This window comes from Amia ocellicauda, chromosome 9 (assembly GCF_036373705.1).
Source record: "Amia ocellicauda isolate fAmiCal2 chromosome 9, fAmiCal2.hap1, whole genome shotgun sequence".
NCBI lineage: Eukaryota > Metazoa > Chordata > Actinopteri > Amiiformes > Amiidae > Amia > Amia ocellicauda.
Window position 1 is genome coordinate 13,610,935 of NC_089858.1, and position 23,409 is coordinate 13,634,343.

Sequence of the window (23,409 nt, forward strand, 5' to 3'; positions counted from 1 at the left end):
CACAGTTAAATAGACAGGCACTAGCTCATGGATTTAGAATGACGTGGCTGGACTGGAGCACAAGCTCCGATTAATAGTTGACACCCCTGACTGCAACTTGAGGCTGTGAGAGCAGATATCAGCCGTGCATGTTGCTATTCCATGTAATTACTTTATGTGTAGAGCACCTGTATGTGTTAATCTGATGAGAACAGATATCCATGCACCTGCAAATGTCAGGTCTGAATGGTTTAGTCGGTCACCTGGAATCTTTTCTACAAACAACACACTTCAAAACGACATCAGTGATAACTAGGCAGAGTCTTATAAACAGCTTGCTAAACTAAACAGACTGATGAGTGTAACATTGTGTCAGTGCTAAGATTTTTGTCTGCGATCGCTATAGATGGCCAAAGCACAGAAAGATTCAATCGTTGTAGAGCGAAGTCACTCAACTTTTATTAACCAGGTCACTTCCCATATTTGTATTGTCCCCTTTAAGAACACTAATTATAACACAGTACAGTATTCAGAGAAAAATACATACTGTTACAGCAAGTGGACTTGGACAACACACTTTGGCACTTTTGTTTTTGCTCTTTTTCATAATAATAATTATAACAGGAATTATAATAAATATCACAAAAATATACAGAAACATTTCAGATTAAGATTTATTTTCTCTCCTTTGTGTTAAACACATTTGAAAACAAAACCTAGAGTTCTCAGTGAGCCCTTTTGGGAACCCATTAGGGCAGAGATGTGCGAATCAGGCAGCTCAGTACAAAAAAAAAAAAAAAAAAAATTATATATATATATATATATATATTTTTTTTTTTTCATAGGTCACAGCTCTCACACTGGCCACACAGGTGAAAAGACCTGATAAAAACACCGCCCCAAAAATAATAATCCAAAGACAACTGTCATCTCCCATTACATACACTCAGACACAGAGTCAGTACTGGAGGGCTGGAGAGCTAAGGCCTGTAACACTGGTTTCATAACGAATCCCCAAGAAAGGCAGGGAGAGGACAGGACAGCTCCTGCAGTCCAGTACCAGGTGTGAAATACACAAACCCAAACCCCAAAGGCAGTGGTGAGCACCACAATGCGAGGACAGAACAGCACAGCACAATACAAGCCCTCGGAGGTCTATTCCAGCTGAGCTGTCCCATCATTGAGCCCCAACCATTTGTTTGCCAAAGTGCAGCAATTCAGCCCTGCTCCCAGGTTATAACGCAGGCTGGGGGAGGTAAGAGACCTTATAAGACCCGGAGGACTTTGACCCTGCCCAGCTGTCCAGCCCTTCGGTCAATGCAGAAAGCCTCTGTAAGGCTCAATGCTGCAATGGAGCGACAGGACAGGAATGTGGCGCTGTGATGGGGTGAAGTGGAAACCAAAACAGGCCGGCGGTGTCCCTTTCCTAAACTGCTTCATTGATTTATATAAACCTCCTGGCTCCCACGGTGATTATCCAGAATTTTAATCCAGAAATCAAATTTTGCTTAAAACAAAATATACATATTTTACACATCTATCTATATATATTTATATCAAAGACTGGACTGGACAATTCCTGATTTGGAAAACAAAATGACAAAAGATAAACATGTTTTAGTGATATCAATAGTAGCAATAATTAAAAATAAATAAAAAATGTCGTGTTTTTTCTTTAGTACATGTGCAAAGACGTTCAATCTCTTTCTTTAGTACATGTGCAAAGACGTTCTCAGTTGGGGAACGATGAAGAACGATAGCGCTACCGTTCCCCTCCAGCTCCCTGGGTCAGAGAGTGGGCTTGGGCCCGCAGCACCACCAGACACTCTGTACTGGGGCAGGTCAGTTATGCATGGTGTGGTGTGCGTGTTTACTTTAGCGTGGCTCAGCACACACACTATTACATATTAAATACAGAGATATATAGTGTATATATGAAATAAAACAAGACCAAAGGGAAATATTGTGGCAGTAAGACAGTGCTGGCAGAGCCCTGCAGATCCACAAAATGCTGAGCTCCAACAACAGCCTGGCAATACTACTTACTGCTTTTATGATTGCATGTGCATGCTTATTAAATACAGTACATACGCATGCATGTGCCCAAAACTAAAAAAGTGTTGGGGGATCGGAGATGGAGGAATGGAAAGAAAAAAAAAAAAGAAAAAAAACACAGGAAAGAAAATAAATAAAATTTGTAAGAACTGACCTCAATGTAAAATGAAAAAGACAAAACCCCTTTTTGATTTTGGGCATTACTGCCCTACACGAACAGTAAACGTCACCGGGGAGGTCCTGTCTGTGCCAGCTTCAGAGGTGCCCACTTCCAAAGCCTCCTCTGGGCCCAGTCAGGGAACCAAATGACTCTACACAGGCTGCCCAAGGGCCCAGCTCTGCCTAGCAGCATGTGTGGCTTCAGGGGTCAGGGTCAGAGACCTGTGAGGAGGAAGAGGAGGAAGGCTGGTGGTATGGCACGTCCGTTGGTCTGTCTGTACTTGATACCTGCTGTTGCTTTGCGCCCAGCTGTGACCCCTGTGGGTTCTGGGTGTCACTGTCCGAGCTGCTGAGCAGGGAGGGGGTCTCCTCGGGCCCCTGTTTTGCGGGAGCCTCCTCAGGGGGGGAGCAGTGGCCCAGCGGTGCTGGCACCCGCTCCTCCTCGTCCGTCTCCAGCAGCAGCTCGATGGTGGTGCTCTTGCCTGGCCCACCCTGCAGCCCCTCTGCCATCAGATCACTCTCGTCCGCCAGCCGGATCTTGATGTTCATTCCAAGCGGCCTCTCTGCCTTCCCCGCCTCTGCAAGGATGACACAGACAGGGCTGGAGACTGGGACATACCCACTGCCAACACACTGCCAACGCCAGTCCACATCCACTGCTGCATGCTCTCAGGCACTGGGCTGGTAGTGGCAGGCAGTGTATTTTCTATGGTTCAGTGGTTTCCACAAGAGTACCAAATTATGATGATGATCATAATAATAATCATCATAATAATAGACAGATAGCTCCAAACAGGCGTCCAATATAATAATTAATAATCACCATCATTAATAAATCACCACATTAATAATCACCATCATTACTACTACTACTACTAATAATAATAATAATAATCACAGCACCACCAGCATGTTGTCCTATGTAAAGGAGCGGTCAGTGTAGTGTTACCTCGGCCCAGATGGCGATCCCGGGGCAGCAGAAGGACGTCCACATTGCGGTGAGTGTCCAGCGCATCCAGCAGTATGGCGCCCTCACGCCTGAACAGAAAAAGCAGCGGCACAGTGATGTCCTCTGTCCCCCCGCCGTCCCCCACCATCTGGAACAGCGGTGTCTCTTCACTGCTGCTGCCCTCGCGGTGGTCTGGACAGCACAGGACAGGGTGTGAGACACACACACGCGACAACACAACCAGACAAGGCACACACCAGACACATGACACACAAAGTACAACACACTCAAGACGAGGCATTTCATAAAGAGTCTTTACAGAGGGGGCACCCTGACTAGTCGGTGGTACAGTGAGGGAAAAAAGTATTTGATCCCCTGATGATTTTGTACGTTTGCCCACTGACAAAGAAATGATCAGTCTATAATTTTAATGGTAGGTGTATTTTAACAGTGAGAGACAGAATAACAACAAAAAAATCCTGAAAAACGCATTTCAAAAAAGTTATACATTGATTTGCATGTTAATGAGGGAAATAAGTATTTGATCCCCTATCAATCAGCAAGATTTCTGGCTCCCAGGTGTCTTTTATACAGGTAACGAGCTGAGATTAGGAGCACTCTCTTAAAGGGAGTGCTCCTAATCTCAGCTCGTTACCTGTATAAAAGACACCTGTCCACAGAAGCAATCAATCAATCAGATTCCAAACTCTCCACCATGGCCAAGACCAAAGAGCTGTCCAAGGATGTCAGGGACAAGATTGTAGACCTACACAAGGCTGGAATGGGCTACAAGACCATCGCCAAGCAGCTTGGTGAGAAGGTGACAACAGTTGGTGCGATTATTCGCAAATGGAAGAAACACAAAATAACTGTCAGTCTCCCTCGGTCTGGGGCTCCATGCAAGATCTCACCTCGTGGAGTTTCAATGATCATGAGAACGGTGAGGAATCAGCCCTTGGACTTGGACTTGGAGAGGATCTGCAAAGAGGAGTGGGACAAAATCCCTCCTGAGATGTGTGCAAACCTGGTGGCCAACTACAAGAAACGTCTGACCTCTGTGATTGCCAACAAGGGTTTTGCCACCAAGTACTAAGTCGAAGGGGTCAAATACTTATTTCCCTCATTAACGTGCAAATCAATGTATAACTTTTTTGAAATGCGTTTTTCTGGATTTTTTTGTTGTTCTTCTGTCTCTCACTGTTCAAATACACCTACCACTAAAATTATAGACTGATCATTTCTTTGTCAGTGTGCAAACGTACAAAATCAGCAGGGGATCAAATACTTTTTTCCCTCACTGTAAGTGTGGTCAGTCAGCTCGACCAGGCCTTACCGATGAAGATGATGCCGATGACCCCGGCCTCCTGCAGACGGCGAGCCTTGGCCGCGAACATGCAGTCCCCGCGCAGGGCCACACCCACACGGCCGTGCAGCTCCACCGCGTTCTCCAACACACTGCACGCACTGAACGGCACGCTACGTACCACACTGCCCTTCACCTACGGGGGGAGAGAGAGAGAGGGGTCAGAGGGTGAGGTCCCAGGGTCGTTGGGGGGGGGAGGTCAGGGGGCGAGGTAGAGGGCCTCTCACCCCGTGCTCCTGCTTGGTGAGGTCCATCCCAAACTTGGCGGGTCCAGCGGTCAACACCGTCCTGCCCAGGAATGGGGGGGAGATGATCTGCACAGCAAGTGGCACCACTGCCTCCTCCTCCTCCTCGGTGGTCACCTCCGCGATCAGCTTCACCCGGTACACCCCATTCTGAGAGGAGGAGGGCTCCTGTGATGTGAGGGAGAGAAGGGGGTAAGTGTGTGTTAGTGTGTGTGTGGGAACCCACATGTGGAGGCTGGGCGGTACTGGGTGGAGGTGCTGTACTCACCAGGGGCGAGCCTGAGCTGCTGACCCCCACGCTGCCGTCACTCAGTGGGGTCAGGGAGATGCCCATGCTCTTCAGGAATTCCATCGGCTCCATGCCATTGTCATGCAAGGGCAACTCAATCCCCCTGGAGAGGGAGAGGGCGGGACACCATCAGTATTCAACATCAATCAAAATTAAACAAGCTGGGTGAGGAGAGCTGTGAGAGAGAAATACAGAGACAAGCAGACGCACACAGAGAGTCAGTGCACGGTGCGTCTCTCCTCACCTGATCGGGGAAGAGGGCGGTGCAGCCCCGGCCCCTGTGAGGTATTTGTAGCTGTCACGGATGGTCTTGGCGAAGGAGGGGTTGTTGGGGAAGAGAGTCTGGGCGCTGGGGCAGGAGTGGGTGAACAGGTCGTCCTCCACAGCAGGGGGGCCATTCTGTGGTTGGGAAGGAGGGGGGTGGGTAAAGAACAGGACAGAACCGGGTCAGAGGCTGTCCCAGAGGACAGGCAGTGGGTTGGTTATCATTCTTTTACAGTCCCCTCACCGTGCGGTTGTGGCGGCAGGGCGACAGGGCGGTGGACAAGGACACGGGCAGCAGGTGGGCCTCAGTGGTGAAGACGTAGTGGTCGATGTCAATGGGCAGCTCACTCTTTTCCGAGAACAGCAGATACAGGTATTTGAACATCTCGGCCAGGAAGAACGAGTCCATCCTGGGGGGTTACATAACAGTTACCTCTTGCATAACCAGTGCATCACAGTGCGTCACAGTCAGGTTGTTCTGCCAATGCAGTGGCATTCATTTTGTAACTCTCGCAATCCTGATCCCTCCCCCTCCCCCTTCCCAGAAGGTGTTTTCCAGGTGTGTCTCCCTACCTGTCCTCATGTGTGCCGGTGCGGACGTCCTGCACGGCAGCAAAGCCACAGGGGACACGAGCGTGAGTGTTCAGCTTCTCCACAATGGAGCGGCCTACTCCCAGGTAGTGGGGGTCTCCGGTGGCCTGGGGGGAAGCACAGCGCACACTGACTCCTATCAGCCGGCCAACCTTGGTCAATTTACACTACACGCACTTCTGACGCGGTTTAACTGTGGCCGTAACATTTGTCTTTACCACAGTTTCTCAGGGCTTCATTGTGCATTGCTACCCAGGACCATGGGAATAGCACGGTGCGTCAATTTACACATCTCATTGATTGTGCTGTACTGATGCAGGAAAATCCAGCACGAGAAGACTGGACCACACAGACAGGAACTGCCATACCTTGTACAGGAAGTAGGTGCTCTCTGCAAACTCCGGCCTGAGGGGGTGCTGGCCCCAGTGAACTCTGAACTCTGTGGTGAAGGCCTGGCAGCAGACAGGTGGGATTGGAGGAAGAAGAGAGAGAGAGAGAGAGAGAGAGAGAGTTGAAGACTGGGGCATCACTAGCTGGGTTTGACCCACAGACCCATCCCACAGTCCAGCATGGCTGCCACCTCACCTCCGGCAGGAACTTGTGCTGCTTGGTGACTTGGTACAGCATCTCGTGCGTCTCTATAGCAGGCTTCAGATCCCCCCTCAGCACCTGAAACACAGACAGTCTGTTTAAGAGAGCTGGAGCTCCTAGCCTACCTTTCACAGCTCAGGCTAATTCCCTACAGGCAGTATTGGTCAAACAGCTCCATGACAACCTGGAGAGTTTCTCTACAAAACTGAGCAGATGTGCAGTCTGGGAAAATCTCCAGCAAAAACACTTACTACTACTACTACTACTACTACTACTGTATTGATAGATTTATATTAATAATATTTATATCATAATAAGTCAGGTACCAGATTACTGTATCCATGATGACATTTTTTTTTACAAAGTAACTCAACATTCCACACACAGCATCACTGCAAAACACACACACAGATGCACATGCACATATGCATAAAGTAGTCACACATCATTATACACATAGATGGGTGTCTCTAGCAGGGAGCAGGCAGGGGGCCGGGGGGCTGTACCTGCAATCCGGGGAAAAAGGCGAGCAGAGAGTCCATCCAGCTGCGCACGCTGACCGTGGGGTTGTGCATGTGGACGCTGAGCAGCAGGGGGGGCTGGCTGATGTACTTCATGATGGCAGCGTAGTGCTGGAGGAGAGAGATGCACAGAGACGGGGAGAGAGAGAGAGAGATTAACAGGAGTAAGCGCATCACGCACTCCCTCCCTCCCTCCCAGTCTCCGTCACACATCTCTTTCTATTATGGTCTCTCACACAGGCTTGTTAAGTGAGAAAGGCTCTTGTTTAAGGAATAGGCCAGAAGAATTAAAAATGTCTGTAAACATCCCTGAGGAAACTTACAGTGTTGAATCTCTCCAGGTACACATCATCCCCCAGCAGGATGTAGGCCTTCATCAGGTACTCGTAGTACGAGTCAATGCCTGCTCCCACTCCACTGTCTGAGAAAGAGGGAGGGAGAGACAGAGAGAGAGAGAAATAATACATCAGAAATGCCAGTGCACAGTACAATGCATTCATGTACAACCAAAAGCCCCTGGAGCAGAACTCAGACAAGAAGGAAAAAAAAAAAAAAAAAAAAAAGGCAAACCAAAAAATTAAATGTAGACGAATCAAAACTAGATAAGAAAATTAAAGAGTGAGAAGAGGAGTGGGGTGAAGGGGATGTGGCCTGTGCTCACCCCTGCGGACCCAGTCCCCATTGTGGATGTTGATGACGGTGCCCACGAGGTCACTGCCCCTCTGTCTCTTCTCCCACAGCACATCCAGAGCCCTGCGTGCTTGTTCCTATCACATCAGCAGAACACACTGAGTCAATACTCCACGCACACAAACTGGCGCAATACACCACACACATGCACACATACATCCACCCACGCTGGGTCAACACACTATGCACACATGCACCCACACACAGATTTAACACACTACACTTTTGCAGGCACTCTCGCCTCGTGCGGTACCTCGAACACGCTCTCCCCTGATAGCCGGCTGAGCGCTGCGAACTCCAGGATCATGGTCCCTGCGCAGGCCGTGCAGGTGTCCGACTCCGTGCCTGTGCGGGACAGCGGGCTGAGGACCCCGTGGCGCAGGTTCACCTGGAGAGCAGGGAGTACAGTGAGCACCTGGACAGCTGAGCACCTGTGTGATGCTGAATGTCCTACTAGGAGAGACTGAGGGAACTGAACCTTTTCACCCTGGAACAGAGGAAACTACGTGGGGACTTGATTCAAGTCTTTAAAATCATGAAAGCCATCGACCACATCAACCAGAGGAGTTTTTCCAGATCAGCAGGGACACACGCACAGCATTCAAGACGGAAAACAGGAGACACTTCTTCACACAGAGAGTTGTCACAATCTGGAACAAACTCCCCAGCGATGTGGTTGAAGCTGAAAATTTGGGAACATTTAAAAATAGACTGGATAGGATCCTTGGATCACTTAGTTATTAATGGACACCAAACGAGCACAATGGGTCGAATGGCCTCCTCTCGTACGTAAACTTTATGTTCTTATGTCAGTGCAGAGCTCTCTCAGCCCCCCAGCTTTCACTTTCACAGACCCTCAGCGTTCGTCCCCGCCACCCCCACCCCCCACCCACACTCTCATACTCCATAACCGGCCAGTCCGCAGGGTGGAATCTTTCCCCATGTTCTCCTTAGGTCAGAATTGGGGGATATTTATGAATTTCTTAGCAGATGCCGTTATCCACGGCAAATTACAGTTTAGACAAGAATACCCACTACCATTCCTACTGCCACCCCCATTCCCACTATTCACACCTCCTCCTCCCCTAACACCCCGCCCACCCCCCTAGAGTTACCCGAGGGTACGGCAGGCCGCTGGTGGTGTTGAAAGCGGGCAGCAGGCGGTGCCCCAACTCCCGGGCCATGTGCAGCAGCTCGTCCCGGTACCAGGCCATGTGCCCCTCTGCCCGCTTCCGCAGCATGTCTGCCATCACGTGCGCCCCCAGCAGGCCTCTGTGGGAACAGCAGGTCAGCCGGTTACTCCAGTCTGAGGCAGGTCAGCAGGGGGGCAATTTCATACCAGCGTGCAGGGAGAGGGCAAGGTCTCGATTTGGTTTCCAGAATGGACAAGCCTGGCAATGGAAGGTTTTAATAAGGTTGCGGCTGCGTTGCCACTGGGTTAACAGGATCGAGAGTTAGCTCTGTATGGGGCCTAGCTGGACATTGAGCTGTGGGCTGCGGTTGTGGTTCAAGGCTGCCGTTTGTGTTTAACATGGGGCCGGTAACGCACTGCTGTCACACAATGCTGTCTAGGTTTTGACAGAGACCCGGGACACTGGGATAACGCGAACACCTCGTACCCCAACACGCGGATGTTGGTCTCGAACACGGAGACCACAACGTCATTGTCCAGGCGCACCTCCTGCACCACTCGACGCACCCCCGCCTCAAACTCCTCCAGCTTATTCAAAACCTGAGGGAGAGGGAAAGGGAGACTGAGTGGTACACAACAGTTACAGAGAAAAATAAATATACGTCATCTACAGCAGATAAGGAACAAGGACTCACCACTAATGTGTCCAGGGTGTCGATGAGGGTGAGAGAGAACCTGTGAGCACAGAATAGTTATTTTATGTATTATATTGTATGTATTGTACAGCAGCACATGGCACTGTACTGCACTGCACTGTACTACACCGGGAGGCTCTGTGGACGTACTTGCCAAGCGAGTCGTCAATGTCTCCACGGTTTGGCTCCAGCCCACGCACCCTCCCCCTGCAGCTCAGCGGCATGAGCTCGTCCGCTGGGTAAGCGTATTTCTGAGACACACAGAGAAACCAAGACAGAGAGAGAGAAACTTTAGAGTTTTTAATCAAACTTTATTAACAATGCATTACGAAAACAAACAAAACACAAAAAGATACCCAACAAGCAAAACTAACCACTCACAAGAAAAAACACAAATGGGAGAGAAAGAGGAAGCAAGGAAGACAAAAAATTACAGAGAAAGTGAGTTTAGTAGGACTGTATTGTTGTTGTTAGTTATCAGGCAGATCACTCACCATGTAGCTGCCGTAGGCATGATCGAACATCTCCACAATCTGGTCCCTGAACACAGAAAAAAAAACACAAATCAAACCTTCCACAATCAACACCAATTGATCAATCAAAAACAAGCACCATCCTCTCAGAGATGCAATGTACAACACAGACACTCCAGAGCCCTCGGGTTCACACAAGTCCTTAGGTTCCCCCCCCACCTCCTCCACAGGCACACGCACACAAACTCCAAGCACAGCTGACAGGAGATGAAAGCCTCTAAAAAGCCTCGTTCACAGCCTCTCCTGTCTCTTCTGCTGAGCATCTCCAGTAGGCCCTGCAGCTCACAGCACACATGGGCATCTGCACATGCAAGGACACTGGGCTTGGTGGGGGGGGAAGGGGGGGGCTGGCAGTCAAATGGAAACTGCAGGACCTCCACTTAAGGAGAAATCAAATTAAAATGATTGTGCATTTACACCACAAGCCTGTTTACAAATTGTTAATTTACTTCTTCGCATATAGTTTGTTTAAAAAGCATTCCTGTGCCCAACCACAGTCTGAATATCTCAGAGGTGCATGCTGTGCTGTGCTGTGTTGTTGCATTTGCTGTAATAGGACTTTTTTTCTTTGCTTGTGCTGCGGGGAAGGTGACTCAAACTTTGGGGAAGTCGCAGAAAGTTAAGTGGGGAAAGGGGATGCAACTGAAATAGCCTACAGTGCTAAAGCATGCCTGGCACTAGAACTCATAGAACGCCAGATACAGGCCGGACACAGGACTCCTCGGCACACAGGACTCCTTGCAGGACCAAACCTGACAATCCCTACTTTCCGAGACATGAACACTCAGTACCGCAGATGTTCTCAGGCGAGCACAGACTAGCCCTGCCCAGCCTTCGATACCCTCTCAGCACTGCAGACTCAGACACACTACTTCACTCACAAACACAGGTCCAATCCCAGCTTCACTGAGACAGGTGCAGTCATTCTGTGCAGAAGCCAAAGTCAGCATGGTAGAGATTATAGACAAAAACTATCCCGTGAAACAGACATTCAGCCGTTTCCACTTCTTTAAGTGTGCAGCAGAGCAGAAAAGAACAGCTTGAGGACGGGCTGAGTGTTTTTAGCAGCAAACCAACAAACACAGACAGGCAGACAGGAGTGAGATAAGTCCTGCTGCCTTCAGCTACCCCCAGACTGCCCCTAAATGCCACAGCAGGATGCGGGGTGTTGTATACTCGCTCTTCCTTCATTGTACTCTTGTACTAATTGTACTAATCTCATGGTGTCCTGTTGTCCTCAGGCTGTACAAGCGCTACGAGATCGTGCTCAGCCTGAGAAAGGGCGCTATATGAAACTGGAAAAAGATCGACTGGTTGAACAGCCTAGGTTTCTGGCAAATGGTTTAAAATGTAATTTCATATACCAAAAAATAAACAGAAGTATGTGTATACATGTGGCAAAATATGACGCACAATTCACACCTGATTAGTGGCCGGATATCAGGTTTCATGTCTTACCGGATTTTCGACTTCTCCTCCTTCGACATGGACCGGACCTGCAGCGGGCAGACGGTGCACAGCGCGGAGACGAGCAGGACCCACTTCTCAAATACTCCCATGTCGGAGACCACACGTTCTCCCATCGGATTTGTCTTTTACAAACCCAAGACACGTCTGCCACTAAACTCTCTTCAATCTGGCAGCGATTCCTCACAATTGCTCCAAACGCAGCAGCGTCAATGGTTGTGTCGAGGTGATCCCGCACCTGTTCTCTAACTTGTGTTTACCGGTTTATGTTACTCAAATATATACACATACACATGCATCGCTATATGACGCCTACTTACACGAGTACATATAACTTCTGTCTTAGATTTCACTTACTGATTGTTTATAGTTGAAATACAACGGCGATGTGTAAACAGAACACAAGAATAAATACGCTATATTTACATATAACCTACTACAGGTGATACCAGTTCAACTCTAGACACAAAAAAACGATTAAGGTGCCAACACAAAAGACACGAAAAGGAATAATAACATGATTATTAGGGCTGGGGGTGAATGTAGCAGCAGAACCAACGCGTCCCCCTCCAGACTCACGGACACCGCGGCGAGCTCGCCCGTACACGTTGCAGTCCACCGGGCAGTTTCGGGATATACCCGCCTGCTATATGTATCAGGTCTGCAACTACCAGGGATCCCAGGACTGAACTGCCTCCAAACTCCATTATCAACTTCCCAACATTGCACAGCACAGAGGACCCAGTCTGGCCAGCAATAATGTCAGCATCCTCTCCTCTCTCCCCGAGCACCTCAGCCGAGCCCCCGATTCCCCCCACCACCCTCCAGCTGGGATCCAACTCCAAGAAGAAGAAGAAGAAGAACAACAACAACAACCCCCCACCCCCCGTGTCCCCCTGTACAGGAACACACTGGCTCCACTCGGAAGAAATGGACGTGTAGTTCATCAGCGCTGGGCAACTTCCTACATACGGGAACTTCGTTGAGAGAGCGGTGCATGCTGGGCGCTGTAGTCGTCATCCACTCACAGCTCACTCCCCCCCGGCCCCGGTGCTGTATTTAATTTTCTTGCTCAACCTGTCATTCACGTTTTCCGAAATTGTCTAAAAATAATGCAAGGCAATACACATCAAACAACTGCGCAGGAATAATATATTGCATGTTTTAAAATGTTTGTTAATGCTAAATGCAAATCAGGCAGCGGCATATTTTAAGAAATGAACACACAAGGTGGGAGACTCGGCCTGGAGGTCAGGGTGGGGATTTATTTAGTAGAAGAAAAACAAACATCTGGCGAGTAAGTACAGAATAGAAACAAAACCACACACACACACACACACACACAAATGACATCTACAACTACATTTCCCAGATAGCTTTGCGACACACTCTGTAAACATCAAAGCGTCATGTGATCACAGACCTACTCCGTCCTCCAGATTGCTGGACGGGAGAAAGTTGAGAGCCACCCCGGAGCGCCGTGCATTGCAGGACGAGCCCCTCCAGCTGCCCCATGCGCGGTCGATTTCGTCTCTGGGAAAAACGAGAAGATAAGAATAACGATGATGCCAGTGAGTCCTCTGTGTCTCTTATTTATGTCCTCGGCTGTAACGTTGCAGCTCCCAGTGTGACAGACCCATGCATGTGCCGTCAGCTGTTTGCCAGCGTTGTTCACAGGGTCGGCTAAGGGTGTTGTATGTTTAGGGTGTGAAAAGTGCACAATAATTCACAGAGAGGAAGGGGAATGAAAAGCGGTGGTCATGCTGTATTTAATAGGAACTGGCCAGAACTGGTGCGTTACAGCGTTTGTGTGTGTGTGTGTGTGTGTGTGTGTGGGGGGGGGGGGGGCGCATATACCTCACTGCACTTATGCATATATTTTTTCTGCTGCAAAAGACCTCACATATTGGCTTGTAAGTGACCAAAATGCGAAGAGAAACGACCCCCATGTTTGAGTCCAGTCGTGCTACCGCCCTCAGTCAGGGGGTATTTCAGCACTGCGATTAATAATCAACACCGTCCTGTGACTTTTGCATCTGCTGTTTCCTGACTTGTTGAATGTGAGTCACTTTAGACTCTTTCTGTAGCAGCTGAGCTAAAGTGTGACAATAAAAGTTACATGGGAGTTTTGTTATTGCATTACTAAGAAACGAAATGCTATTAATAATAACAATAATAAGACTTTACGTGCATATATACTCTGCTGTATTGCAGCGTATTCACAATCTTTATTTTGCACGGTTAGCCAGCTCTGTACTGTAAGTAAATGCAGCAGCACTGCCATGTGACCTGAAACCATGTTAGTTTAGGCTTGTCGTATGTACAGCAAACACAACATGGCTGTTTTCTCGTTGTGTGATTATTGGAAGTGGGGGGAAAAATACTAGACTTTGTCAGACCCTGACGGACAGCAGTGCGGAGTAGTGGTCAGGGCTCTGGACTCTAGAGTGGGGGGCACAGCTGGTGTACCTTTTGAGAAAGATACTGTACCTAGATTGCTCAAGTGAGAAACCCAGCAGCATGTAAATATAATGTGATGTATTGTATCAATTGTATCTGTTATGAAATACAATATTATCAGTCTAGGTTACACTGTACACAACTGCAAAAGGTACAGAATGTTGACGTGACCTGAAACTATGTTGGTTCAGGCTTATCTTGTGTACAGCAAACATAATGTGGTTGATTCCTCATCGAGTGGTTATTTTGGGAGTGGGAAAACAAATTCTAGACTTCGTTACACCATGACATTTTGAAATCACAAACCCTATTATCTAGATTATTCAAACAAAGACTAACAAAGCAATTCATGTGTATTGGTAGCATTGAACTCAGAGCTGATATTTTAATAAGGGACTATAGAGGGTGGCTATGGGATCAACCATGGCTTCTGCTGCAGAGTCACTGACTGTACAACAGAATGTTGTTCTGACATGGCATCCAAAGGACAACATACATGCTAGTCTGGTCCGATTCAATCCAGTGCTGAACCCCACCCTGGTCCTGGAAAGACAAGCAGTGCTGCAATTTAGACCAATCATTTAAATAACGGGTTCAATTAAGCCACAGAAGAAACAGTACAGGTCTATACTGTACTAAAACCATAGCTGTCCAGGACCAGACCTGAGGAACACTGTCTTCATCACTTCGTTGTGATTATACTAGTCAAGCCTTGCTTACAAAAACACTGGAGAATTCATATATATAATTGAATTTAAATTTTAAGAAGCTCTGATTAGTTCAGTTAACTAATTGAGCTCATTTTGAGACAAAATCAGCAGCCAAGCATCTACCCCAGGACCAGGGCTGTGAGCCCCTGCTGTAGTAGACGGAGACTGTGACACACAACTTGGACTCTTCCTACAGGCAGCATAAGGACTGGGCTGCTAGCTTCAGGCCACCCTACACTGTTGCCTCCCTCCCTCTGTGGCTCAGCCGCTCACACCTGTGCTGGCCTGCCTCCCAATTGGAAACCTGACAGGCCCACAGTGCCGCTGCCTCCCTCTAGACAAACAGAACCCCGTTTGCAAGGAAAAAGCACCAGGGGCTTGCACAGTAAAGCACAAGCGATCGCCAATGATCTCAAAGAGCTCCAGAGAACTGCTGTTTGGTTTTCATGGCATTCAGGGGTGAGGGGTGGAGAGAGCAGCACACACATACACCCAGACACAGAGATGCACCTGCACACAGACGCGCACGCAGTCGCTCACTTGCACGCTCTCACACACGCATGCACACAAACACAGACACTGTCTTAACACTCTTTCATACACGTGCACAGATATTAACCAATCTTGTGGCCAACAGGGTTAAAACATGCGTCTGTAATTGTTTCTTGGCAGGGTTTGGTTTCCTGCATGTTTTGAGTGAGAGAGAGTGTGTGTGAGTGAGAGCAAGAGAGCGTGTGTGAGTATAATGCATTATTATTTTTAGTTTGTTCGTTTAGTTTAGTTTTGTTGGGTGTCGATACGGCCTGGAGCACTAGCGCATGTGACCCTGACTCCAGTCTGGTTCCGTTTCTGACTACGTCTCTCTGTCTCTCTCCCTTTGTGCTCATCTGTTTTTCAGATGCATTTCGAGGATTCCAGTAGCGTGACGCTGCTGTTTGATTTTTGGAATGTCCACGGGCCTGGAGGTACGACCCTTTTCCCTCCTGTGCGAATTACACAGCAGCCGGACAGGGACAGGGACAGAGACAGAGAGAGAGATGGACCCTGCCACCTATTACACACTGGACAGTTCAGATTTCAGGTTACTTGTGAAATGTTATAGATCATAATATCCCTCCTCTTACACTTTTTAACCAAGAGCAGGAAATGTACTTTAGTCTGTTTAAGACATCACTTTGCTTCAATTAAAGGCCTCAGTTAAGCCAATTAAGAGCTCAGCTGTGGGGGTGGGGCTGTGGGTGCTAGAACAGACACTGTGGCCTGGGGGGGTGGGGGAGAGAACAGAGGCCCTACATGCAAATTAAAAGGAGAAATTTATATATTAACACTGAGAGGGGAAGGACTGCCTTCTGCCTACAGAAGCCATCTAAAATCACAAGGAGCAGCATGCCACTGTTTAAGAAGGATGTCAGCCAGTCACATGCAGCACCCCCTCCCGCCCCCCAGAGGCAGAGCAGTGTGTCAGTTCGGTTCTTCCTCTATTGTGAAACCTGCGCAATCCTAACTCGCACACAGTTCAGCGAGGAAGCCAGCTCCTGTTATTGGTGTTACTGTGCTGATGTTGTACAGACTGATAGATCCGTCTCTTTGTGTGCATGTCTCTGTGTTGTTTTTATCCCTTTCGGTGTGTGCATCTCTATGTTGTCTGCGTTTTCCCAGGCATGCTGCTGTCAGTGTTCGTGGTGCTGCTCTTCACAGTGCTGTACGAGCTGCTGAAGGTGTGGAAGCTGTGGTTGATGGAGAGGTCCCTGGCTAGCAACCCGGCCTCGCCCCAGGGCAGCAACACCGCCCTCACCCAGGCCACCTCCGAGACCTCCCTGCCTCCCGCCGGACACAAGTACAGGTCAGTATAACACAGGGCAGTGTAATATAGTACAAGTAGGCTCCAATCCAGTGCAGAACAAGACTGTACAGTGTGGTGTAGTGCAGGAAAATCGAGTGCAGTACTGCATTACAGGCGAGTCTGTCAGTAACAGAATGCTGTGTGCACATCTGTGCGTCTGTCTGTGCTGCAGGTGGGTGCTGCTGTACTCCCTGCAGGCGGCGGTCCACGTGGTGCAGGTCACTCTGGGCTACATGCTGATGCTGTGCGTGATGTCATACAACGTATGGATCTTCCTGGGCGTCATCGTGGGCTCTGGGCTCGGCTACTTCGTGGCCTTCCCCCTCCTGCGTCTGCCCTGAGGCGGAGGTATAGAGAGAGAGAAGAATTTTGAATACACTACAAGAAGGCTTTTGGATTCCCTGTCTCTGCGTCTTACCCTGTGCGTGTCTCTCTCTCTCTTTCTGCTGGACAGACAGCCTCTTGTACCAGTAGGAGGCTGGAAAAGGTCTCTCCCTGTCCTTTTTCTGCAGAATCTCTGTGCGCCACGTCATACTGATTGACAAGGCAAGGCACAGCGGGGTGTCAGGTTAGACTCCACAGGCGAAACAAACATGCAGAATTTAAGCCAAGCAATAGGGTGTGTGTGTTAGCACACCCTGCTCTTCCTCTTTTTTCAATGAACTAATGTGTGGGTGTGGGTAAACAACTCCCTTACCTAATAACCCATCCCCCCCCACCCCATCATCTTCAGCCACTTCCCTGCCTCTTGCAAAGCTGCCAGGAAAGAAAATAGTTCAGCCAATCTAAATATAAACAAACCTGCAGGTGTGTGACATGCGAGTGTCAGTGTGAGAGTTTGAGTGTGAATGTGCGTGTAACACAAACCCCAACTACGTGGTCTGCGAGTCATCTTCCCACCCCGGGACGGTGACATAGCCGCGAGCCCATGCCGTAATTAGACCAGAGCGTCACGTCTGTTTGCTGCCCGCAGATCCCTGTAAGTGCTGCCTGACCAGTACTTTTGTGGTCATGTGGTTCCCCGAGGCCCAGGCGTCCAGCGTTGAGGTCAGGGCGAGATGAAGGACTGGTCTGATTTGCGGCTGTCTGGGCGACTGCAAAAACAGGCCCTCCAGCCCTGGTCATCGTAGTGGCAAAACAGACCATGACGTTTAAAAAAGTTATACAGGTACATTTTCTTTTTTTTTTTACCATAGCATCCGTTTCTTTAGAAGGGTGTGTATTGTTATTTTTTCTTCCTTTCTTAAACCTGCTTTGTACTTTGAACCTCTCTGAAGTGATTACATGTGCTTTTCCCAGATTATAAGGCTCAGCTCAGTTTGGCCGGAGTAAAATTACTGGCTACTGTGAACTATGAAGTAGACAGTTTGGGAGCTGGGGGTGGGGGGGCACAGAAATGAGCTGTTTGACTGTCCTCAGCCTCTCTGTGCCTTATGAATCAGTTACCACCCTCAAGGTCAAGATTTTTTTGTTTTTTTGTTTTTTTTTTACTACTTGCATTGATGTGCAATATAAATCATGTGGATCTATAAAATGTTTTGAAGAAACACAGGGGGAGGGGGAGTGGAGAATCTGCAGGAGTGCTTGCAGCAGCATCTTTACATAATGTTTATCCTCCTCCGGGGGGGCTGTGTGGTTCTCTCTGTCCCTGAAGCTGCACACTAGCCACAAACAGCTTCAATGATTTTATTTTGAATAAATTTTTACATTTCAATGTGACTGGAGTGAAACTTGTCTTTTGAGACCTGACAATCGCCCCCCCACCCAAGCAGAGACTTAATATCAGGCAGCCACTAGTCTGCACTGGTTCATTGCAGTTGGATTGAATACTTTAGCCCCGATTAGATCACATTTATTTTGACCTACTTGCCAACACAACAATAAAGAGTTCCAGCAATTAATTATAAATAATGATTATAATAATTACATAACACCAACCAACTTCATTTAATCCATAACAATTTATTATTTATAAGTATATTTGTGTAGCATATTTAATAAAGTATTTTCAAGGGGAACTTGAGCACTCAAAGAAAAAAAAAAAAATCTCCAAAAATAAAAAAATATATATATAGGGAAAAGAATGACAGTGCAGAAAATGCAGGAATGCTAATTGTAGCATGGAATTACACTGTAATAAATAAAGGTAACAGACTACAATGACAACCTGCAGGGAGGCTGGCGTACGGAACAGAACCAGGGCCACGGAGCAGCTGCGGAGGCGGTAAGGGACAGAAACAGAAAAGCCAAGGTTTGAGTGCGTCAGTTGCTCTAGAAGTGCTCCTCTCCACCCCCCACCCCACATTTTCTGTACATGGTCTCTTCTCACAATAAAGCACTGGAATCTGGCCCGTGTGCGAGATCAGCAATTGCATGATATTCACAGGCATAACACGGGCACACACTGAGGACTGTATAGAGAACCAGGTATACTGTGTAGCGCACTGCATGCTGGTCCTTGCCGATAATGCTCCACAGATACAGCACTGCCCTACCGCTCAGGACAACCAACACAGCCAGATGAGAAGGCTGAGAAAACGGGACTCAATTACTCAGCATTTCAATTAAGCTCTATGGACACCTTTCCCTGTCTGTCCTTCACTAGCCAGCACTCTGAACCCTGAGCCACTCCACTCAGGCTGTGGTTTTAATTTTAGTGGACGATAACAACAATCGTCCTAATCGTGATAAACACTCTCAGGCCCCATTCCTTCCATGAAAGACCCTTCCCCCACTCTGTCCTCGGGCCTGCACTGCGAGGCCCACACATCACGCTGCTTCAGACACCGTATTTCAGATTTCAGTATTTCGAAATTGGAAACTGTCGAGGGCTTCTATACAGTTCTATCTGAAGACCTGGCCAGGCCGAATTTGGAAGGCAATCTGCGTGTGAAGGATAATCAGGATCTCTGGGCTCCAAAACAAACAAAACCACACATTTGCAAAACTTTAATTTCTACACAAAGCCACCCCTGTTACCCAGAAGCACAGATAAAGGCAGGCTCAGATAGGTGCGAGCTGTGCCACTGTCACCATCACGGTCGCTGCCAGAGGCGCTGCAGCACAGAGTGTATCCGGGAGCCTCATCAGGATCAATGTACCAGCTGCTCACCAAATGGGACACCCACACTCTACAAAGCTGCAACACCCTTAAAACCCACTGACTGACACACCTCCCTCGCTCTCTCTCTGCCCACCAGTCTGTAAAAAAAAAAAAACTACAGCATCAAGGAACTGTGCACTGACGACAGGACACTTACCACCTGACTTTCTAATGAACCTGTCATGATACCCTCTTCATAAGAACACAAACTGTGGCTACCAACTAACAAAGACCCAAATCCCTACCACTCCCAATCGCTGCCTATGAGAAAAAGGGGGGAGGGGGGGGGTTTGGTCAAACTAGCGCAAACAAACGACCGACCACACCTGACCAACCGAAAGCTACAGCAGGGCTTCACACTTGCACGCTGGCAGATCGGCAGACTGTTCAAGCAATGCTGTCCCAGAATGCACAGCACCAGGTACCATTGCACAGCCTGTTAGTCAAGCTGGGCTACACTGCTCACTGGACTGCAGGAGAGCATGGCAGACAGATTCCCAGGACACCTAACACATCGGCGCCACACGATTGTTGGATTGGTATGTTTTTTTTCCCCCCAGAACAGAAAGTCATGGAGCAATTCTAGAGCCACTGGTCCCTATTAGACAGTTTCTCAGGAAGGAAAAGAACAAGGAAAAAAATGATATGCATCAATGCACATGAACACACAAATATCAATTGATCTTTTTAAAATACAAATTTAAAAATTAGTTTTGAACTGTCCCATCAAAACCCAGCAGCCCTGTGAGGAGCAGATCGTGGGCGACTCGCATCCCCGGGTAGCACCTGGGAATCAATAGCCCACATACATAAGGCTTTTAAGAAGCAGGAATGGTGAAGCTCTCAGAGTGCGTTAGTGTGAAATCTGCAGGAAGAGTGAGCACGGATGAAATCGGTCAGTTGCATTGAAATCCCCTTAATTTACATATTCCGTGTGCCTCTCCCCAAGTGTTCTTTGTAAGAGTGATAGAAGATACCAGCTTAATGTGATGAAATCCTTAAACCCCCACACCACAAGTGGTTGGTCATTAATATACTGAAGGGTGAACATGTTTTGTGCAAACAGATGCCTGGTTTCTGGTCTAGGAGGTGCCCTGGTCACTAGTGTTTTTAATCCTTGATCTAGCTGTTGATAAACAGACCCCCCACCTCCCACCAAGTGATTCAAGTGAGCAAAGCTAAGATGTAAATATACGTCTGCAAAAAATCAGCACAAAAAAGGTTTTTGCAATCTTGCTTCATAAATTTACACAACGTCTGAGGGTTTGAGAGGGGTTGGGGACCCCCCCAAAAAAAAAAAAAAAAACTCCCATGGTGGGTAAACACTGTACACCAAGTTGAAAAAGAAAAAAAGCAAAAGGCCCTCTGTTGGCAGAGATGTGAATGCATCAGCCCAGCACACAGCCCAGCACACGCTCCTCCAGCTCTCGGCTGCACGGACACACCGAGGATCCCCACTGCCCGGGCCTTGGCATCATCATCATCATCATAACAGGAGGAGACAATCTCCTTCTTCCACCCCCCCACCCAGTCTATTCTGTAATCATTTGGGTAACCGAGCCCGGTCTCCCAAGGTACACGTAGCATTTCACCAGTGACAGGTTCCATTACACAGTGACACCACATGCACTATAGCGTGTTAGTGTTACACTCCCCCAGGGTCCACCGGCACTCCCCTAACCCTGCTGCGCCCCGCCGTGTTAGTGCATCGGAGGGGCCGTGGAGTCAGTTGTCATGGTGCACAGTTACCCTCCCAACTATAATCCTACTGACTGTTACAGTATAGACAGATCCATTTTCTTAAAAGAAAAAAAAAAAATTGAAACTATTCATTTTGCTTCTCCTTCTGCACCCCTGGTGGCCCGAGTCACCGCCGGTGTGCGGACAGGCTCCTGCACGCCTCTCCCCCGCCTGGGAGCGTCGTTTGGCAGACAGAGCAACCAGGCAGGCAGGCAGACAGACAGGTTGGGGTTAAAATAATCATCTTACATCGGAACAGTGTCCTCTGGAGCACAGCTGCTGGGACAGGCAGGCAGCGACCACCCAGTGCCACCACCCAGCAGGAGGCAGGAAAGCCCCCCTCGCAGGACTCACGCACACATCTCTTCCTGATAGTGTCCCATTCCAGCTGAGTGACAACAGGCAAGGTAGGAGAAACAGGAGCAAGAGAGGGAGAAAGGAGGAAGGTGACCTGTGTGTTGTCCATATTAGTCTCTCTCTCTGGTCACACTCCACTGCACTGCAATGCATTCCTGGTCTGCTGGTATCGGCCAGGCGGGCTCTGCCACTCGCATCACCCTGAACAGCAGGAGAAAAGATCGAGGGGTATATAGTGTATAGTGCTATAAAAGAAAAAAAAAAAAAAAAAAAGTAAAACTTCCTCTCCTCAAGTCAGCTCTGCTTACACAAACCCCCCCCGGGGGAGCCTAGGAGAATAGGAGAGTGGATCCTGCTGCACTGAAGCAAGGGTCAAAGTGATTTCTGTTAATAAAATAATTATAATGATTAAAAAAAGAGGAAGGAAAAAAAAACCTAACGAGAAAAACGGAAACGGAAACCAATTCATCCATCTGTAAGTTGACCCTCCAGAACGTCACTCTGCGATTAATAAAAATGCATAAAAAATAGAATAAACCTTTCCTCTTTTCCTTTCTTTCCTGCTCATTTGCCTTAAAAAAATCTAAACAAAAAAATAAAGCATTTAATTGTTTTATTCCTCCATTTCTTCGTCTGTTATCCTTTCCTCTCGTTAATGTTGCTCGTCTTAAATGGTGGTTGGCTGCACTGGCTCGCACTCCGGCGGACTCCCTTTCCCAGAATCCTCCGCTCCGGTCTCCACTTCCTTGGGCTCCAGTGTCACTTCCACATTGGCTGGGTCCACAATGGTATCTCCCGCCCCCTGAGGGGCTTTGCTGACTGTCTGAGCCTGTTCCTCCACCTCCACGCTGGCGGGGGACTGGAATTCGCTGTCATCGTGGTGATGGTGGGAGGAGCTGGAATCGGCAGGGGCAGGCTGTGACAACTCGGCAGGGGAGTCTACCAACACCTCAGCGGACTCCTCTCTCTCCCTCTCTTTCTCCTGTTGCTGTTGTTCTTGTTCCTGACTGGGTGGTACTGTTGCCTCATGCTCCTGTGCCACACTCTCTGCAGATGGTATGCTCTGGGCCACTTCCTGCACCACCTCCTTCACCAGTGGTTCGGTCTTTGCCACTTTCTGGACTGGGGACTTGGTGGGCGGCACGGCGCCATCCGTGGCTTCCTGCAGCAGGTTTCCATTGGCGAGATGAGGGACGTCAGCGCTCAGCAAGGACACCTGTACCTCCACTTTAGGGCTGATGAGGTTGCGGATCTCGTGCAGACAGTCGGGGGACTTGGGGTGCTCGGTGTCCTCGCTTGGAACCCCACCTCCACTCTGTGGCCCCATTTCCTGCTCCTCCGGGATGCCCTCCACCCCGGGCACCTCCATGCAGGACTCATTGGGCAGCCCAGTACCCTCCAGCTGGATCATGGACACCACCTGCTTGCCACGCCTCCTGCGGCCATGTTCGCTGCCATGCCCCGCCGCCTCCTCTTCCGCCGCGAACTCCGCCCCCCAGTCGATGGACGACCCCTCGGCCAGCAGGTGCAGGTTGGGGTCACTGTTGGTCAGGACGATGCTGTCGCGATACAAGTTGTGCCTCCTCTGCACTGCCGCCTCCTTCACCGCTGTAGGGAGAGAGGTGAGAGGAGAGAGACAGTTACAAATCAACCAGCAGTACACAGCCCTGCTA

General features: G+C 48.8%; 3 protein-coding genes across 5 annotated transcripts in view; 1 reads left to right on the forward strand and 2 right to left on the reverse strand.

Annotated features, from left to right (window-relative positions):
• Window positions 1-405: 405 nt before the first annotated feature.
• Window positions 406-12,384, reverse strand: LOC136758682 (ER degradation-enhancing alpha-mannosidase-like protein 3). Of its 2 annotated transcripts, XM_066713256.1 has the most exons (20): window positions 11,515-12,379; window positions 10,018-10,063; window positions 9,674-9,774; window positions 9,524-9,563; window positions 9,316-9,428; window positions 8,812-8,968; window positions 7,950-8,084; window positions 7,668-7,773; window positions 7,330-7,427; window positions 6,992-7,117; window positions 6,480-6,563; window positions 6,263-6,346; window positions 5,877-6,001; window positions 5,548-5,713; window positions 5,284-5,438; window positions 5,019-5,142; window positions 4,733-4,918; window positions 4,476-4,641; window positions 3,143-3,334; window positions 406-2,771 (listed from the first exon to the last, which is right to left on the reverse strand). In XM_066713256.1, the coding sequence occupies exons 1-20, from the start codon at window positions 11,637-11,639 to the stop codon at window positions 2,395-2,397; spliced, it is 2,706 nt and encodes a 901-aa protein (XP_066569353.1). In that variant the 5' UTR covers window positions 11,640-12,379; the 3' UTR covers window positions 406-2,394. The 2 variants fall into 2 exon arrangements, with proteins under 2 accessions (XP_066569353.1, XP_066569354.1); XM_066713257.1 differs by lacking the exons at window positions 406-2,771; window positions 3,143-3,334 and adding an exon at window positions 4,032-4,120 and having other exon boundaries at window positions 11,515-12,384.
• A 549-nt stretch (window positions 12,385-12,933) lies between these two features.
• Window positions 12,934-18,255, forward strand: slc31a2 (solute carrier family 31 member 2). 2 transcript variants are annotated; one of them, XM_066713259.1, is made up of 4 exons: window positions 12,934-13,094; window positions 15,592-15,658; window positions 16,353-16,536; window positions 16,709-18,255. In XM_066713259.1, the coding sequence occupies exons 1-4, from the start codon at window positions 13,086-13,088 to the stop codon at window positions 16,875-16,877; spliced, it is 429 nt and encodes a 142-aa protein (XP_066569356.1). In that variant the 5' UTR covers window positions 12,934-13,085; the 3' UTR covers window positions 16,878-18,255. The 2 variants fall into 2 exon arrangements, with proteins under 2 accessions (XP_066569356.1, XP_066569357.1); XM_066713260.1 differs by lacking the exons at window positions 12,934-13,094; window positions 15,592-15,658 and adding an exon at window positions 15,664-15,774.
• Window positions 18,256-18,478: 223 nt separating this feature from the next.
• Window positions 18,479-23,409, reverse strand: part of niban2a (niban apoptosis regulator 2a) — a 33,272-nt gene continuing 28,341 nt past the window's right edge. Inside the window, exon 14 of the mRNA XM_066713258.1 lies at window positions 18,479-23,344. Within this exon, the coding sequence (XP_066569355.1) occupies window positions 22,404-23,344 (941 nt within the window). The 3' untranslated portion in view covers window positions 18,479-22,403. The remainder of the gene's footprint in view (window positions 23,345-23,409) is intronic.